At 39.4% G+C, this 14,965-nt stretch overlaps 1 protein-coding gene and 1 non-coding gene across 2 annotated transcripts in view; both read right to left on the bottom strand.

Moving 5' to 3' along the window:
* Positions 1-214: 214 nt before the first annotated feature.
* KCNMB4 (potassium calcium-activated channel subfamily M regulatory beta subunit 4) overlaps positions 215-14,965 on the bottom strand; it is a 78,544-nt gene continuing 63,793 nt past the window's right edge. Inside the window, exon 3 of the mRNA XM_055580446.1 lies at positions 215-739. Coding sequence (XP_055436421.1) covers positions 571-739 — 169 coding nt within the window. The 3' untranslated portion in view covers positions 215-570. The remainder of the gene's footprint in view (positions 740-14,965) is intronic.
* TRNAC-GCA (transfer RNA cysteine (anticodon GCA)) lies at positions 6,516-6,587 on the bottom strand. The gene has a single exon. It is a non-coding gene; the product is annotated as a tRNA-Cys (tRNA).

Genomic DNA, 14,965 nt, shown 5'->3' with positions numbered 1-14,965 from the left:
GAGACTAAGTTAACAATGCAGTTTTTCCTTTTCAAATAGGAGTCTAAATGTACTCTTTCATACTAGAGACTGGGGGTAACATTGTGAGGTCAAGATTTGTGCAGGAATCCCTGTGTCCAAGTAGAAGTTTCACCTAGCAAAATCAAATGAAACCCATAAGACCCTTTTTTAAAACCCTGGTGTTCAAAGCATAAAAAAGGAAATAGAAAAGAACACAGACCACTCTATTTTAATATTTTTAGGTAGCATAAATCATAATAGTTTGTATTCTACACTGTACAATTATATACTGTTACTTCCCCGAAGAAAATTAACTTCCATAGGGTTTTCTGAAACAGATACTCCATACAGCTCAGAGCTTGACCCTGCAGCTATTGCTACGACACGTGGAAAACAATCGACGAGGTTCCAGGTCTTCCAGTTGTGCCTGCTTCTCCTGTCATTGAGGGGGAGCCTCTCGGAGACCTCTCACAGCCCCTTCCATCTCCTGGGCCGGGAAGCAGGCTCTGCAGGTAGATGTGTGCAGACGAGAGCAGCTGCTGGGCTTCACTTCCCACGAGCCGACTCCCCTTAAGAGAACTTGCGCTTCTTCATGGCTTCTGCCTTGACTGCTAGGCTCTTGGCACAGATGGTCAGGACCACAATGAGAACACCCACCACGAACGTCACCAGGGGCCAAAGGAAGCAATGCAGGAGGACTATCTCGTCATGCGTGCGATGCAGGAGCACGTCGTCTGGTCTGCAAGACAGTGGAGAAGAGGAAAGAAAGAGCGGTCAACTGCCGGGGCATGGCAGAACTCTTCACAAGTGGAGCTCAGCTTGCTTTCTAGCCCCAAGGGTATAACCATCCCCGAAAGTGAAGACTCCACGCTGGCTATAAATACTGTATTTTGTGCTTCAAATCCATTACAGAAAGGTCTGAGGTCCTGAATCAAGTAACTGGTGCATATTATTTATAATGTGATTTACATGGGAAATGTCAAAAGTGCAGCGATCTCTTTTTCTATTATTTTCCCCCATTCTAAGTTGCTTAACATATTCCATTTTCTCACTCATCCTTTAACGTCTGCTGACTCAGTCTAAAAATTACTTATGAGCTGGCGCTGTCAAACAAAACCAGACCCAAATGATGTTTTGCTTTTTACCCTTTCACACATTTTGCCCACCTCCCCAGCGCTCCACCTCTGGCAACCACCAATCTAACCTCTGAATCTATAAACTTGGTTGTTTGTTGTTTTTGTTGTTTATACGTGTTGATATATTTAGATATAATTCCACATGTAAGTAAAATCATATGACACATATACAGACATTTGTTTTTCTTTGACTTATTTCACTTTGCATAATACCCCCAAGGTCCATTCATGTTGTCTAAAAAGGCAAGATTTTGTGTTTTTTATGGTTGAATAGTGTTCCACTATATATACTATGTAACTTTTTTATATATATATATATATATATATATATATAAAATCACAGTTTCTCTAGCTACTCCAATTTTTGGACACAGGCTGCTGCCATGTCTTGGCTATTGTAAATAATGCTGTAATAAACATGCCAGGTGCATACATCTTTTCAACTTAGCATCTTCATTTTCATCAGATGAATATCCAGGAGTGAAACTGTTGGATCATGTGATAGTTCTAACCTTAATTTTTTGAGGAAATATTTCCATACTATTTCCATAGTGACTTCATACTGTTTCCATAGTGGTTGCACTAATTTACACTCCCCTCAACAGTACACAAACAGTCTTGGTTCCAATCCCAAAAAAGGGCAATGCCAAAGAGTGTTCAAACTACTGCACAACTGCACTCATCTCACACGCTAGCAAAGTAAAATTCAAAATTCTCCAAGCAAGGCTTCCACAGTATGTGAACCTTTCCCTTCTCCACATCTTCACCAATACTTATTATTTTTGTCTCTTTGATTTATTCTGACAGGTACGAGGTGATATTTCATTGTGCTTTTGATTTGCATTTCCCTGATGATGAGTGATGCTGAGCATCTTTTCATGTACCTCCCAAATGATCTTAATTTACACAAAAAGTCAGCTAATAAAAAGGAGCACATTTGAGTCGGTTCTAATGAGGTGGATGAAACTGGATCCTATTATATAGAGTGAAGTAAGTCAGAAAGAGAAAGACAAATACTGTATGTGCTCAGTTACTTCAGTCGTGTCTGACTCTGCAATCGATGGACTGAACCCTTTGTCCATGGGGTTTTCCAGACAAGAATACTGGAGTGGGCTGCTGTGCCCTCCTCCAGGGAAATACTGTATATTAACGTATATATTGGAGAAGGAAATGGCAACCCACTCCAGTGTTCTTGCCTGGAGAATCCTAGGGGCGGGGGAGCCTGGTGGGCTGCCGTCTATGGGGTCACACAGAGTAGGACACGACTGAAGTGACTTAGCAGCAACGTATATATATATGGAATTTAGAAAGACAGTTACGATGATCTTATATGCAGGGCAGCAAAAGAGACACAGATGTAAAGGACAGACTTTTGGACTCTGTGGGAGAAGGCGAGGGTGGGATGATTAGAAAGAATAGCACTGAAACATGTATATTACCGTATGTAAAACAGATGACCAGTGCAAGTTCGATGCATGAAGCAGAACACCCAAAGCCAGTGCTCTGGGACAACCCAGAGGGATAGGGTAGGGAGGGAGGTGGGAGGGGGTTTCAGGATGGGGGGACACAGGTGTACCCATGGCTGATTCATATTGATGAATGGCAAAAACCATCACAATATTGTAAAGTAATTATCCTTTAATTAAAATAAATAAATTAATTTTAAAAAAGAAACACTTGCGTAAGTGTGCTAGAATCAAAGATTAGAAGCAATAATTATGCATCAACACTCATACCCTCTAACAAAAATTTCACATAGATTAAAAAAAGTCAACTAAAGTCACTATTTGAATTTAGTCATGAAGACCTATGGTGTAGTCTTCGGGTCTGCTTCACCATGGACAGACAGTGAATAGTTAGATTTAATGCATTTTCCCATTTGAAACCACTGACCACTTTCTTGATAAATTCTGCAAAGTCTTAGCAACATGGCTTAAAATGTGGGTTTTTTTTTTGCAATTCCAACATTGGTCTCATTCACACGAAGTAACAATATCTTCCACAAACCATGCTATGTCATCTTTGGCCACTTAGAGACACTGGGAATTTTGCTTTCATACAAGAGGTTTACATTTTCAAGGTATTGGGTTGACCAAAAAGTTCGTTCATATTTTTCCATAAAATGGTACAGAAATGCCTGAGGGGACTTTTTGGCCAACTCAATATTTTCATTTCATCCACAGAAAAGTTTGTTCCATTACACTGGAGTAGAAATGCTTCCACTGGAAAATAAAGTAATGCAGTAAAATCAGTCCAACTGCCCTCAAGAACATCAGAGGCTTTAGAGCACAAAAGCAGCGCATTTAACAGAAGAAGGCATTCCTGAGGCACTCTCACTAATCACAGCTCTCATAATTCAAGACCTATTTTCCCAGAAGACTGATAAAGAATGCTGGGTATGTCTCTCCTATCTACAATGCAGTCATCATGTAGCATTAATAAAAATGGTTTGGCAGATTGGCTTTGAAATTACGTAATTCTTGCCCTTTTTTGTGCATAGTGTTTCAAATTCTATAAACAATGTGAGATTTTTATTGACATTTGATTTCAATTAGAATTTGAACTAAGTGAATGCAGAGTCATTGTAACAATTAAGCAAAAATCATTCCAGAAGTTACTCCTTTTTCTGAATTCCTGTACCAAAACACTGTCTTCAAGATTTGTGCTACCGTTCAGAGAAGTCTGCTCAGTATTACGTGGCAGCATGGATAGGAGAGGAGTTTGGGAGAGAATGAATACATGTATATGTATGGCTGAGTTCCCTTTGCTCTCCACCTGAAACTCAAAACAGTGTTAATCTGCTATACTCCAATATAATATAAAAAGTTTTTTTTTTAAAAAAGACTTCTGCTACCACTGACTTGTGATTTATATTAATGTGCATATCCTTTGCTCCTGTAAGACCCTTGACTGTGTCATTGTCTGTTATTCTGCACATAGAAGGTGCTTAGTAACAGCTTCCCACCGATCAAGGGAAAACCATCCCAATTGCAGTCTTGCTATCCATGCAAAATTTCAACAAACTTCAAGCCTTCAATGTAAAAAAGTAGAGACCTGGGTCCAAAAATAGGGTGCAACACAGTTCGAGTCATATTTTACAGTCTTTGAAATCCCACCTATAGCACTGCCATGGTTCTTTTTTCAGCTATGAGAGCTCACAGCTGTCAAACTCTCCATCTAAGTGTGTAAGGCAAGTGAAAGCTAAAACTATCTTGGGGTGACCCTCCTTCCTTTCCTTCTTTTTGATTTATTTATGGCTGCACTGGGTCTTGATTGCTGCTTGTGGGCTTTCTCTAGTTGTGGCGAACTGGGGCTACTCTCTAGCTGCAGTGTGCGGGCTTCTCATTGTGGCGGCTTCTCCTGTTGTCGAGCACAAGCGCTAGGCACACAGGCTTCAGTGACTGCAGCGCATGGACTCAGTAGTTGTGGCACATGGGCTCCAGAGCACGCAGGCTTCAACAGTTGTGGTGCATGGGCTTAATTGCTCTGCAGCATGTGGAGTCTTCCCAGACAAGGGAGTGAACCCATCCACGTCCCCTGCACTGGCAGGCAGATTCTTAACCACTGGACCACCAGAGAAGTCCCTTCCCTTCCTTCTTACCTTTACTCCTACCTACCTGCCTTCTTACTTTCCTTTCTCCTCTACTTCCTTCCCCTTCTTTCTTGGATTGTTCTACTCCTGCAGATTTGTACAAAGATGATCTAGATTTTTCATCAAAAGGTGAGTGTATAGTAATGTGAATGTACTTAACACCATGGACTATGTAATTATACATGGCTGAAATAGTTAAAAAAGGGGGAGGTTGGTGGAAGGGGACTTGAATTTTTAATGCTATTTAATTAATTTGCATGTGATTTCCATAATTAATGTGTTTTGCAGCTAATTTTCTAGTAAAATAATTCAGTGAGTATCTTTTCTATCCTTTTTCTAGACAATTATTCTTGAGGTTGAATCCTTTACCACAATACAAGCGTCCTCTCCCCTTACCTGTAGTTTTGCTTTCCATAGTTTCAGTTACCTTGAATCAACTGAGATCTGAAAATATTAAATGGAAAGTCCCAGAAATAAACAATCCACAAGCTTTAAATTGTGTGCTGTGCTGAGTGTCATGGTAGAGTCTCTACCATGAGTAGTCATCCTGCTCTGTCCGACCCATGATGTAAATCATTCCTCTGTCCAGAATATCCTATCTGATAGTCATTTAGTGGCTGTCACGGTTATCAGATCCACTGTCACGATATTGCAGTGCTTGTGTTCGAGTCACTCTATTTTATTTAATATTAACCCCAAAGCATAAGAGTAGTGACACTGGCAATTCAGATATTCTCTTACTGTGTCTATTTTATAATTGTCATAGGTATTATGTATAGGAAAAAACATAGTATACATAGGGTTCAGTTTGAAGTACTCCCCGCCTAGGAGTTTGGAACATATCTGTATAGGGTTCAGTTTGAAGTACTCCCTCACTAGGGGTTTGGAACATATCCCCCACCTGCAGGTAATGGGCACCACTGTTCTGTACAACTGAGCCAGGAAAACAGTCACAGATGAAGGTGGTTGGAACCATTAAACCTATTTCTGAAACACAGTTTGAGAAACATTTACTAAAAAGAATGACTAAAAGGAGGAAATAAACAATAATTGGAAATTGCTGGACCCAGATATTTGCTTTATTTAAAAACTGTTTAGCATTCCACACCTACTAAAGCCCTTGGGGGAAAATTTGATTTTAATATTTCAAATGACAAAACAACATCATTCACTTGAGTTAGCCATGTTGAATTTATAAATGCTTCAAACGCCTTCTTTGAGGTAGAAATATTATATAAAAATGTACCTGGTTTCTTTAAAAATAACTAGTGCCTGTTTCCGTTTCACACGGTCCTAAAATGCTCCACGGTCTCCTTCAATGGGAATGAAGGGTACAGAATATCCTACTTTAGCATAAGGATTATTTTGAAATGAAGGCAACTGAGAGGAATCATATTCAAGGAAAGCTCTCCACACTTCCCCTGTTTGCCTGAAAGCAGGATATAAATTTGTAAAGGTATCCCCCGCCTTTCTCTTCCTGGAAGGACAGAAGTTAATCACTGGAGACAACTCTAGACCCTAATAGCCCAGGGATGGCACCAACGGAATCTATAAGATGAACTTCATTAACTCAGCACTTATCTTCTATTAGCTCCTCAAATATTTACCTCCCTACAATGTGCTGCCCTAGACACTCAAGGTCCTTCTCCTTCATCTTAAAGTGAAGTAGCTCAGTTGTGTCCGACTCTTTGCGACCCTGTGGATTGTAGCCTACCAGGCTCCTCCCTCCATGGGATTCTCCAGGCAAGAATACTGGAGTGGGTTGCCGTTTCCTTCTCCAGGGGATCTTCCCAACCCAGGGATCGAACCTGGGTCTCCTGCATTGCAGGCAGACACTTTAACCTCTGAGCCACCAGGGAAGCCCAACTTCTCTAATCATTTATCACTTTCTTTTCTTTTTTTTAAAGATGCCAAAAGCCCAAGTTCTAACCACCTCTTTGAATCTCATCTCTGAGTGCTCCCTTGTATACACATGGTGTGCATGTTAATAGACTTCTCTGTTTAATCAGTACTTTTTCAGTCTAATTTACAGGGCCCCAGACAATGAACCTCTGGAGCAGAAAATGGCAACCTACTGCAGTATTCTTGCCTAGAAAATTCCATGGGCAGAGGAGCCTGGTGAGCTATAGTTTATGGTGTCTCAAAGAGTCAGACAGTCTGAGCATGCACATATACACAAGAAATGAACCTAAGATGGGTATAAGGAAAAACAGTTTTTCCTCCACTATAGGAAAAACTTATTTCTCTGCAGAGTAATGCTTAAGTCCACATTCAGTTTTAGGTTTTACTGAGATTATCTCTAAATTGTCTTCATGATATAAAGTCTGGCTCTTTCAAACTGGGCAGTTACTGCTTTAATGGAAGGGAATCCCCAGCTCTGCCCCAGCTACCTGCAATTTTATGAGGCAAACTTCAGATGAGTTATCAAAAATTTTTCCCCACGGGATTTGGACTTAGAATTCAGCTTTCCATAATTCCATAATAGTGAGACTAAAGCGAAACATTGGGGGGAGAAAAAAAGAATCATTCTTTTCAGCATTTGCAAACTAGATAAATGGCTTGATGAGATCTGAATATTATGTATTAAAATCAGCATGGTGATGAAGATATAGGCAATAAGCAAAAAACAAAAATAAACAAAAAAGGATGACTACTTTGTATCTGAAGACTTCAAAGAAGTAAGCAAGAGATTTCTTTGGGGTTGTATAGAAATGCTAATGGAAAGCACTTCTATGCCCCGAGGAGGGTGCAGACAAATATCATAAAATGAGAGTGAGTGCTGTCTGTGCGTTCCCTTAAAAATACTTTCCTAAGGGTTGGACTTACCCTGAATAGAGCTTTGAAGGTATATTGTGAAAACAGTAGCCAGCATTTATTATGTGCTTACTACCCTCCAGGTATCTGGTAGAATATTTAATCTGACTTCATCCTTAAAATAACCCTGTGCTGGAAGAATTTTTAATTGGAACTTTAGAATCAAAGAAAGGAAAAATTGGTTTTCCCAGACTTCCCTGGTGGCCCAATGGCCAAGACTCCACACTCCCAATACAGGGGGCTTGGATTCGATCCCTGTTCAGAGAACTAGATCCTACATGCCGCAACTAAGACCTGGTACAGCCAAATAAATAAATATTAAAATAAAAATAAAGAAAGAAAGGTTAGTTTTCCCAAGTTTGCACAACTTAAAATGACACAACGATTGAAACTCTATCTATTTGAAACTATTTTAAACCTGTACTATTTACTCCTTGGCCAGCTTTTCTCAAATTTGAATCACCTTGCTTTTTGTTGAAATATAGCTTCCTGGGTTTCAATCCCTGGTTTACTATATCAGAATCAGAGGCTGTGTTACCCAGAAATATGCATTTTTAAGAAGCTCTTATGTGATTCTAATACCTAATAAAGTTTAATAAGCACAGTGAAAAATTGTATTAGTTAAAAAAAATGAGGGTGAAACATGAGGTTGTTTAGCTGGCTATTTCTGAAACTGATCCTTCAGTCCATTTTCATGACTGCCACATACTTTTGCACATGTGCACTGCACAAAATGTGCCCTGGGGGACTTTCCTGGTTGTCCAGAGGTTAAAACTTTGCCTTCCAACACAGGGGTTGCAGGTTCAATTCCTGGTCAGGGAGCTAAGATCCTAGATGCCTTGCCACCGAAAAACCAAAACACAAAACAGAAGCAATACTGTAACAAATTCAATAAAGACTTTAAAAGTGGTCACATCAAAAAAAAAATGTTTTTTTAATAAAATAAAGGTGTCCTGAGATAAGACAGGAGGGGAGCAAGAGGGCTGGCAATGGGAGGAGAGATGGGGTGGAAATCTAGATCTGAATGCTAGATTTGCCTAGGGTTAGGGGGGCGGTCCTTTGTTCTAATTGGTAAAAAAGCACGCTATAGCCTAGCAACTGACCTAGTGATACCAGACAGGAAGACACAGATTTGGTGTGTATCATCCTCAATATAAAAAACTGATTCCCTTTGACTTTGTCTCACCAAAGGAGATTTCCACCCCACAATGCTTGTTCTGCTGGCTAACAGGGAGGAAAAAATGTTGACAATCTCTTTTGTTAATGAACTGGAAAATTTCTTAAACTCATCTTAACCAGTTCACATAAAAATCCAAACTGCATTATAATTTACTAACATCATATGGTGGTAACGGTCCCCACTGAAAGACAAGACGATCTCCTTCAAAGTGCTTTCTCCATGAAGATCTTATAGGAAACAGAGATCTTTCTAGATTTACGATCACACATACTTCTTATCTGAGCACAGAAATTTCCCTTTCATATGGGCCGCTTGAACGTTAAAATTTTCCCATCTCCAGCAAGACTATGTTGACTTTTTTGGTGCCAATCAGACCTTTCATGCTTTGTCTTATTTTCTTCACACCTTTCTAATTTATCTTGCAAAATTCTGTGAGTCTTTAGAGCACTCACTGAACCTTTCTTAGAATAGGCATGTATCAATTATGTACAGTTACACATCAGGTATACAATAAACATTGGAAATTATTTTAGTTGCCACGCTTTACCCATATTTTTATGAAAAAGAATATGCTAGCTCACTACTGGAAATTGCACTTAAGTATTTTGATGAAATCTCATTTCAAAGTCTACAAATGCTTCATCATTATCACGATCACAGAATAATTCTGCAGGCATAATGTCAGTTCATATATGCCAGGCCTCTGGTATAGTGGCATAGCCAAATGACATAAAAAAGGTCATGATTTCATCTTTTGAACCTTTTGAAGAGATTCTATCTATTCCTGCTCTAAATCTTGTTTATTATTGGTAACGTGACCTACTTTTTTTCAAAAAATCTGAAACAGATAAAAATAAAAACAAAAAAACTTAAAAACAATAAAATCTTTAAACTGACAGTAAAGAACAAGTACAATGTAATTAGGATGGAGATAAAACAGAAATTCCAGGCTAAGAAAAGCCTCTGCCTTAAAGCATAAGTGGAACTTACCTCTCGAGCATCCCAGTGCCCAAGGAAAAAAAGAACAGAGATGAGTTACACATTGTCATTACATAAAAAAAGGAAGTGTGTCAGTCTGTCAGATTGAACTTTTTGCTAGGGCTAACCTCCATAAATCAGGTTGTGTGCATTTTTACACGAAGCAATCTGTATAAACACATTTAAAGGCCCTTAACAGCAGGTTTACAAAGCTGGTTAATGAAACCATGTTGCTGCTGCTGCTGCTAAGTCACTTCAGTCGTGTCCGACTCTGTGCGACCCCATAGACGGCAGCCTACCAGGCTCCCCCGTCCCTGGGATTCTCCAGGCAAGAACACTGGAATGGGTTGCCATTTCCTTCTCCAATGCATGAAAGTGAAAAGTCAAAGTGAAGTCGCTCAGTCGTGTCCGACTCTTAGCAACCTCATGGACGGCAGCCTACCAGGCTCCTCCGTCCATGGGATTTTCCAGGCAAGAGTACTGGAGTGGGGTGCCATTGCCTTCTCCATGTTAGGGGTTTTCAAATACTGATTTCAAGGTCTCAGTTCTCCTGAGGTTTTAAATAAGTTTCCAGGCGAGGTTGATGATTACTCACATTTGGTAATACCTGACCTAAACATTATTTTACTCCCAGTTTTACTGTAGTATAATATACATACAACAAACCGCACACACTTAAAGTACACAATCTGACGAGTCTCACAGTATACACCTGTGAAACCATCACCAAAATCAAGCTGGTAGATGTATCGCTTGCCACCAAAGTTTCTTTGTACTGTCTGATAAGCCCTCCCTGTCACTCATACCCACACCTCCTACCAACAATGCTTTTTAAATATCAAATGTATCAGTCTGGTTTTCCACAATAACAAGAGCAAGTCGCTCAAGACTGAAATCACTGAAAAGCAGTCTTGGTTATGGGTTGAAAGGAGAGTCTTCTGTCAGGTTAGATTCCTGACATTGAAGCGACAACATATTTTATATCAAATACTGAAGAACCTGACATGTATTCATTCCCAGAGAACTTTGCATGGTGTTGGGCTTCAGTGTTTGAAAGTTTTCTATAAAAGTCTCTAATGTATAGACAAACATTCACTTGATATAACTCCCTGGCAGTTCAGTGGTTAAGACTTGGTGCTTTCACTGCTGTGGGCCCTGGGTTTGATTCCTGGTTGGGGAATTAAGATCCCACAAGCTGCGCAGCATGGCCAAAAATAAATAAATGAATAAAATAAAAACAATCCAAATATTCAGTTGAATTGCCACAGGTGCGAGGTGGCTATGGCACACAAGATTTTCAGGTAGGAACTCTTATTTAATCATTTAAAGCTGATCTGGAAAACTTTGATTTTATTCTTAAATGTTTCAATTTGATGCCAGTATTCTTAAATGGTTCTGTTTTCAGCAACACTGAAACTCAAATGTTTCAAGTTTCAGAGCACATGGCTTCTATACGCTGAGCTTTCTAGAAGACCAAATTAAAATGCACCCCATGAAGACACTGACTTGATCCACTGATTAGTGATTTTTTGAAAAATTGTTTGCTACCTATAGATGTTGAAGATTAGCCAATAAAAACACTGAATTTGGTTTTGGCATAATTGAGCTGTCCTTACTAAGAGTAATTAACCAATGTGTTTATTTAGTTACTGTCTGAAGCAATCATAAGAACTTGGCAAGAGAGGACAGAAGCATGTTAATTGTCCTCTCTTATACAGGATTGTATATCTTCTTATACAATCACAGGAAGGCACCTGAACAGCTGATCCAGAAGCTCTATCAACTTATTGCTATAAATTACAGTAGGAAACGGGGACCAGAATACAGACCCTTTCTAGTGTTCTTTAGGGTGATTTGCTGTATGGTGAGCCATTTTTGTCCACTTGCGTTCAGCTATGATATTGTGATATGGGCTTTTTTTTTTTTTTGGTTGCTCTGTATCTTCCTTCCAGAATGTGGGCTTTCTCCAGCCGCAGCGAGTAGGGAACACTCTCTAGTTCTGGTGCCCAGGTTTCTCACTGTGGTGGCTTCTCCTGCTGCAGAGCACGGGCTTCAGTACTTACAGTGCCCGGGCTCTAGAGCACAGGCTCAATAGTTGAGGTGCACAGACTTCGTTGCTTCATGGCATGTGGAAACTTTCCAGACCAGGGATCAAACCCATGTACTGGCAGGTGGATTCTCATCCACTGTACTACCAGGGAAGTCCTGTGATAGGGGCTTTTAAAAGCTTGAGAGGTATTCTATTGACATCACAGCTTTATTCCAGAGATGGCATCTATTAGGGTGAAAGGTCAATTATAGGTCTATAAATGTTATAAACATCCTTATATTTTCTTAGCTGTTTTCTCCAATTAGATGAACTTAGAGGAGTAAATGTTTTATTTATTTTTAATTGGAGGATAATTGCTTTACAATGTTGTGTTAGTTTCTGCCACACAGCAACATGAATCAGCCACAGGTATACATATGTCCCCTCCCTCTTGATCCTCCCTCCCACCTCATCCCACCCTTCTAGGTTGTCTGGAGTAGTAATGTTTGTTTTTTTTTTTAATATTTATTTATTTGACTGCATGGAGTCTTAGATGTGGCATGAGGGATCATCAGTCTTCACTGCAGCATATGGGATTTTTAGTTGCAGCATGTGGGGTCTAGTTCCCTGACCAGGAATCGAACCTGGGCTCCCTTCATTGGGAGCTCGGAGTCTTAGTCACTGGACCACCAGGGAAGTCCAATAGTAATGTTTAATTGTATAAGAGCTGTTCCTCAGCTTGCCTATTCTTCATGGAGGAAATTACATCAAGACCCAAACCTGCATTTTTCAGAAAGAAAAATCTGCACTGAGCCTTGGCAGGATATACAGCAAACTGGCAGGTGTGATATTTTGGAGCAATAAAGGGTTACATTAATTACAAATAGGAAAGATTACACTTTAAGTCCACCTTGATGGAGAGTTCTAAGCAATGCTGCAAATATTGCACCATCTTTCAGCATATGAACTTGAGTTAGAAAAACTTGGGCTTAAATATGGGCTTTACAACTTGCTAACTACATGGTCTGAAGAAAAATACTTAATACTTTTGAGTCTTAATTTTTTCACCTGTAAAATGGGTATAATATCTATTGTAAAGGGTTCTCCTGAAGAGTAAGTGAGATAATGCACACGAGGTATGTAGGCAGATAGCTGCCTAATAGTGAACATTCAACATTCCATAAGAGGTGGTATCATTAATGACTGTTATTACAAATTTGGGGCACACAACTCAGAAAATGATTTTAAAATGTTGGCAGTAACATATCTTCCACAAATATCTTCTTCAGTCTAAGACTCCCAGGCTGAAGTCATAGCAAACTCTTTTAATCAAATTAGAACTCCTTTTGGTATAGATAACCTCATTTCCCTCAGGCTTCTTTGCCTCTTGTAGTCATCATTCCAGTCCTATACAGACAGGCTTAAAGGTAGCAGTGTGAAGAAAGAGGATAGAGGAAGACTTCCTTGGAGGTCCAGTGGTTAAGACTCTGTGATTCCACTGCAGGGGGCACGGTTTCAATTTCTGGTGAGGGAACTAAAATCCTGCATGCCATACAGTGAGGCCAAAATAAATTTTAAAAAAAGAAAGAAAAGAAAGAAAATTTGTTTAACAAGCTAATGATTACAATTGCCCCCCAAAAGCTCAGGGCTTAGGGGTACTAATATCCACATAGTCAAAAACCCCTATATAATTTTACAGTTAGCCATTCTATCCCAAGTTGCTCATCCATGGATTCAGCCAACTGCAGATAATATGGTACCACAGTATTTATTGAAATAAAATCCACGTATAAGTGGACCTGTGCAGTTCAGACCTGTGTTGTTCAGGGTCATACTGTCCATTCTGGTATATGTATCTTGAATAGAGATATGCAAGGGGAAAAGATCAGTAACACTAGTTGCTTGATTAGGAACACAAATAGAAGTTATCCCCTAAATTTATCCCAAGCCATCATTTAGCAACATTAAATTATTATAGTGGTTGGGCTTATTTAGCAAATATTTTCCTACTCATTAACGATGATTGTCCCTACAGATGCAGCCCAGACAAGTAACTGTCTCAATCCAGCTCTTCTAAAGCAGAGGCCTAGGAAAACCATGGCAATCTTGTGCTCCCAGAGTAAAAAACTTCTTTTAAGTTTTTATTCACACTAGGTAGCAATTATTTTTTGTACATCTGTCTGTTTTCCCAGCCTGAGTCTAAGAACCCTGAAGTCATTAGGGGTAATCCTTGCCTGAGAAAATCTCTCCTGTGTTTTCAAGAAAAAAAGAGGGAATACTGTCAAGACTTGCAAACCAAGAGGATCTTATTACTTTTTGCCTTTAAAAAGGGCAAATCAAGGAATTAATTTTATCCTACATTCAGCTTGGCATAATTATAAATCTTCTGTTTTTGTTGTTTGCTTTGTTTTTAAAAAAAACTTTTTGTTTTGTTTTGGGGTATAGCCGATTAACAATATTGTGACAGTTTCATGTGAACAGCAAAGTATGACTCAGCCATATATATACATGTATCCTTTCTCCCCCCAAATTCCCCTCCCATCCAGAATGCCATATAACCTTGAGCAGAGTTCCATGTGCTATGCAGTAGGTCTTTGTTTAGATCCTTTGTGTTGTTCCATTTAAAAAATGGAAAAATAATTTAAACTAGATAGTTTCTAAGGCAGAAACCTAAGACTGCATTCCATTTGCATGAAATCCTTTCCTTTTCCACCCACCTCTGTGAATTGCTCAGGAAGAGTCACCTGTATCCGCGACTGTGACTGCTGGAGAGCATGACTTTCAGCTCCCTGACAGCATCAAAGAGGACGAGCCTGTAAAGTGGATGACGGTTTCGGCCCAGTACCTCCTCTGAGCTTTTCCTAAGAAAAGCTGTTCTTTGGGGTAATTTGGCTTTCGGGCCTCTGAATTACCAGGTAAGCTATTTATTTCACGCAGAGCTGTGTTTTCTGGCCAGAGTGCTTAAATTTAAGATTTAAACAGAAATAAACTAGAGAAAGGAAGACATCTACATTCTATTTAAGACAAACTATTCCCATAATAGTTCTTTCTTACCTGTGTACCCTACTTTGTAGTTCCAATTTTAAAGTAAAAATCTATACCATTTTTAAAAAATCAGCGTGGGCAAGATGGGTTATTCAATAAATTGTGTTGGGACAATATTGATCATTTGGGGAAAAGGCATTGGTTCTCCATCTTATTCTTTACCAAAAAAGAAAAGAAAAATTCCAGATGGA

Source organism: Bubalus kerabau, chromosome 1, assembly GCF_029407905.1.
Source record: "Bubalus kerabau isolate K-KA32 ecotype Philippines breed swamp buffalo chromosome 1, PCC_UOA_SB_1v2, whole genome shotgun sequence".
NCBI classification, from domain to species: domain Eukaryota; kingdom Metazoa; phylum Chordata; class Mammalia; order Artiodactyla; family Bovidae; genus Bubalus; species Bubalus kerabau.
The sequence above is the reverse complement of the archived record's forward strand: the minus strand, read 5'-3'. Positions and strand labels throughout refer to the sequence as shown.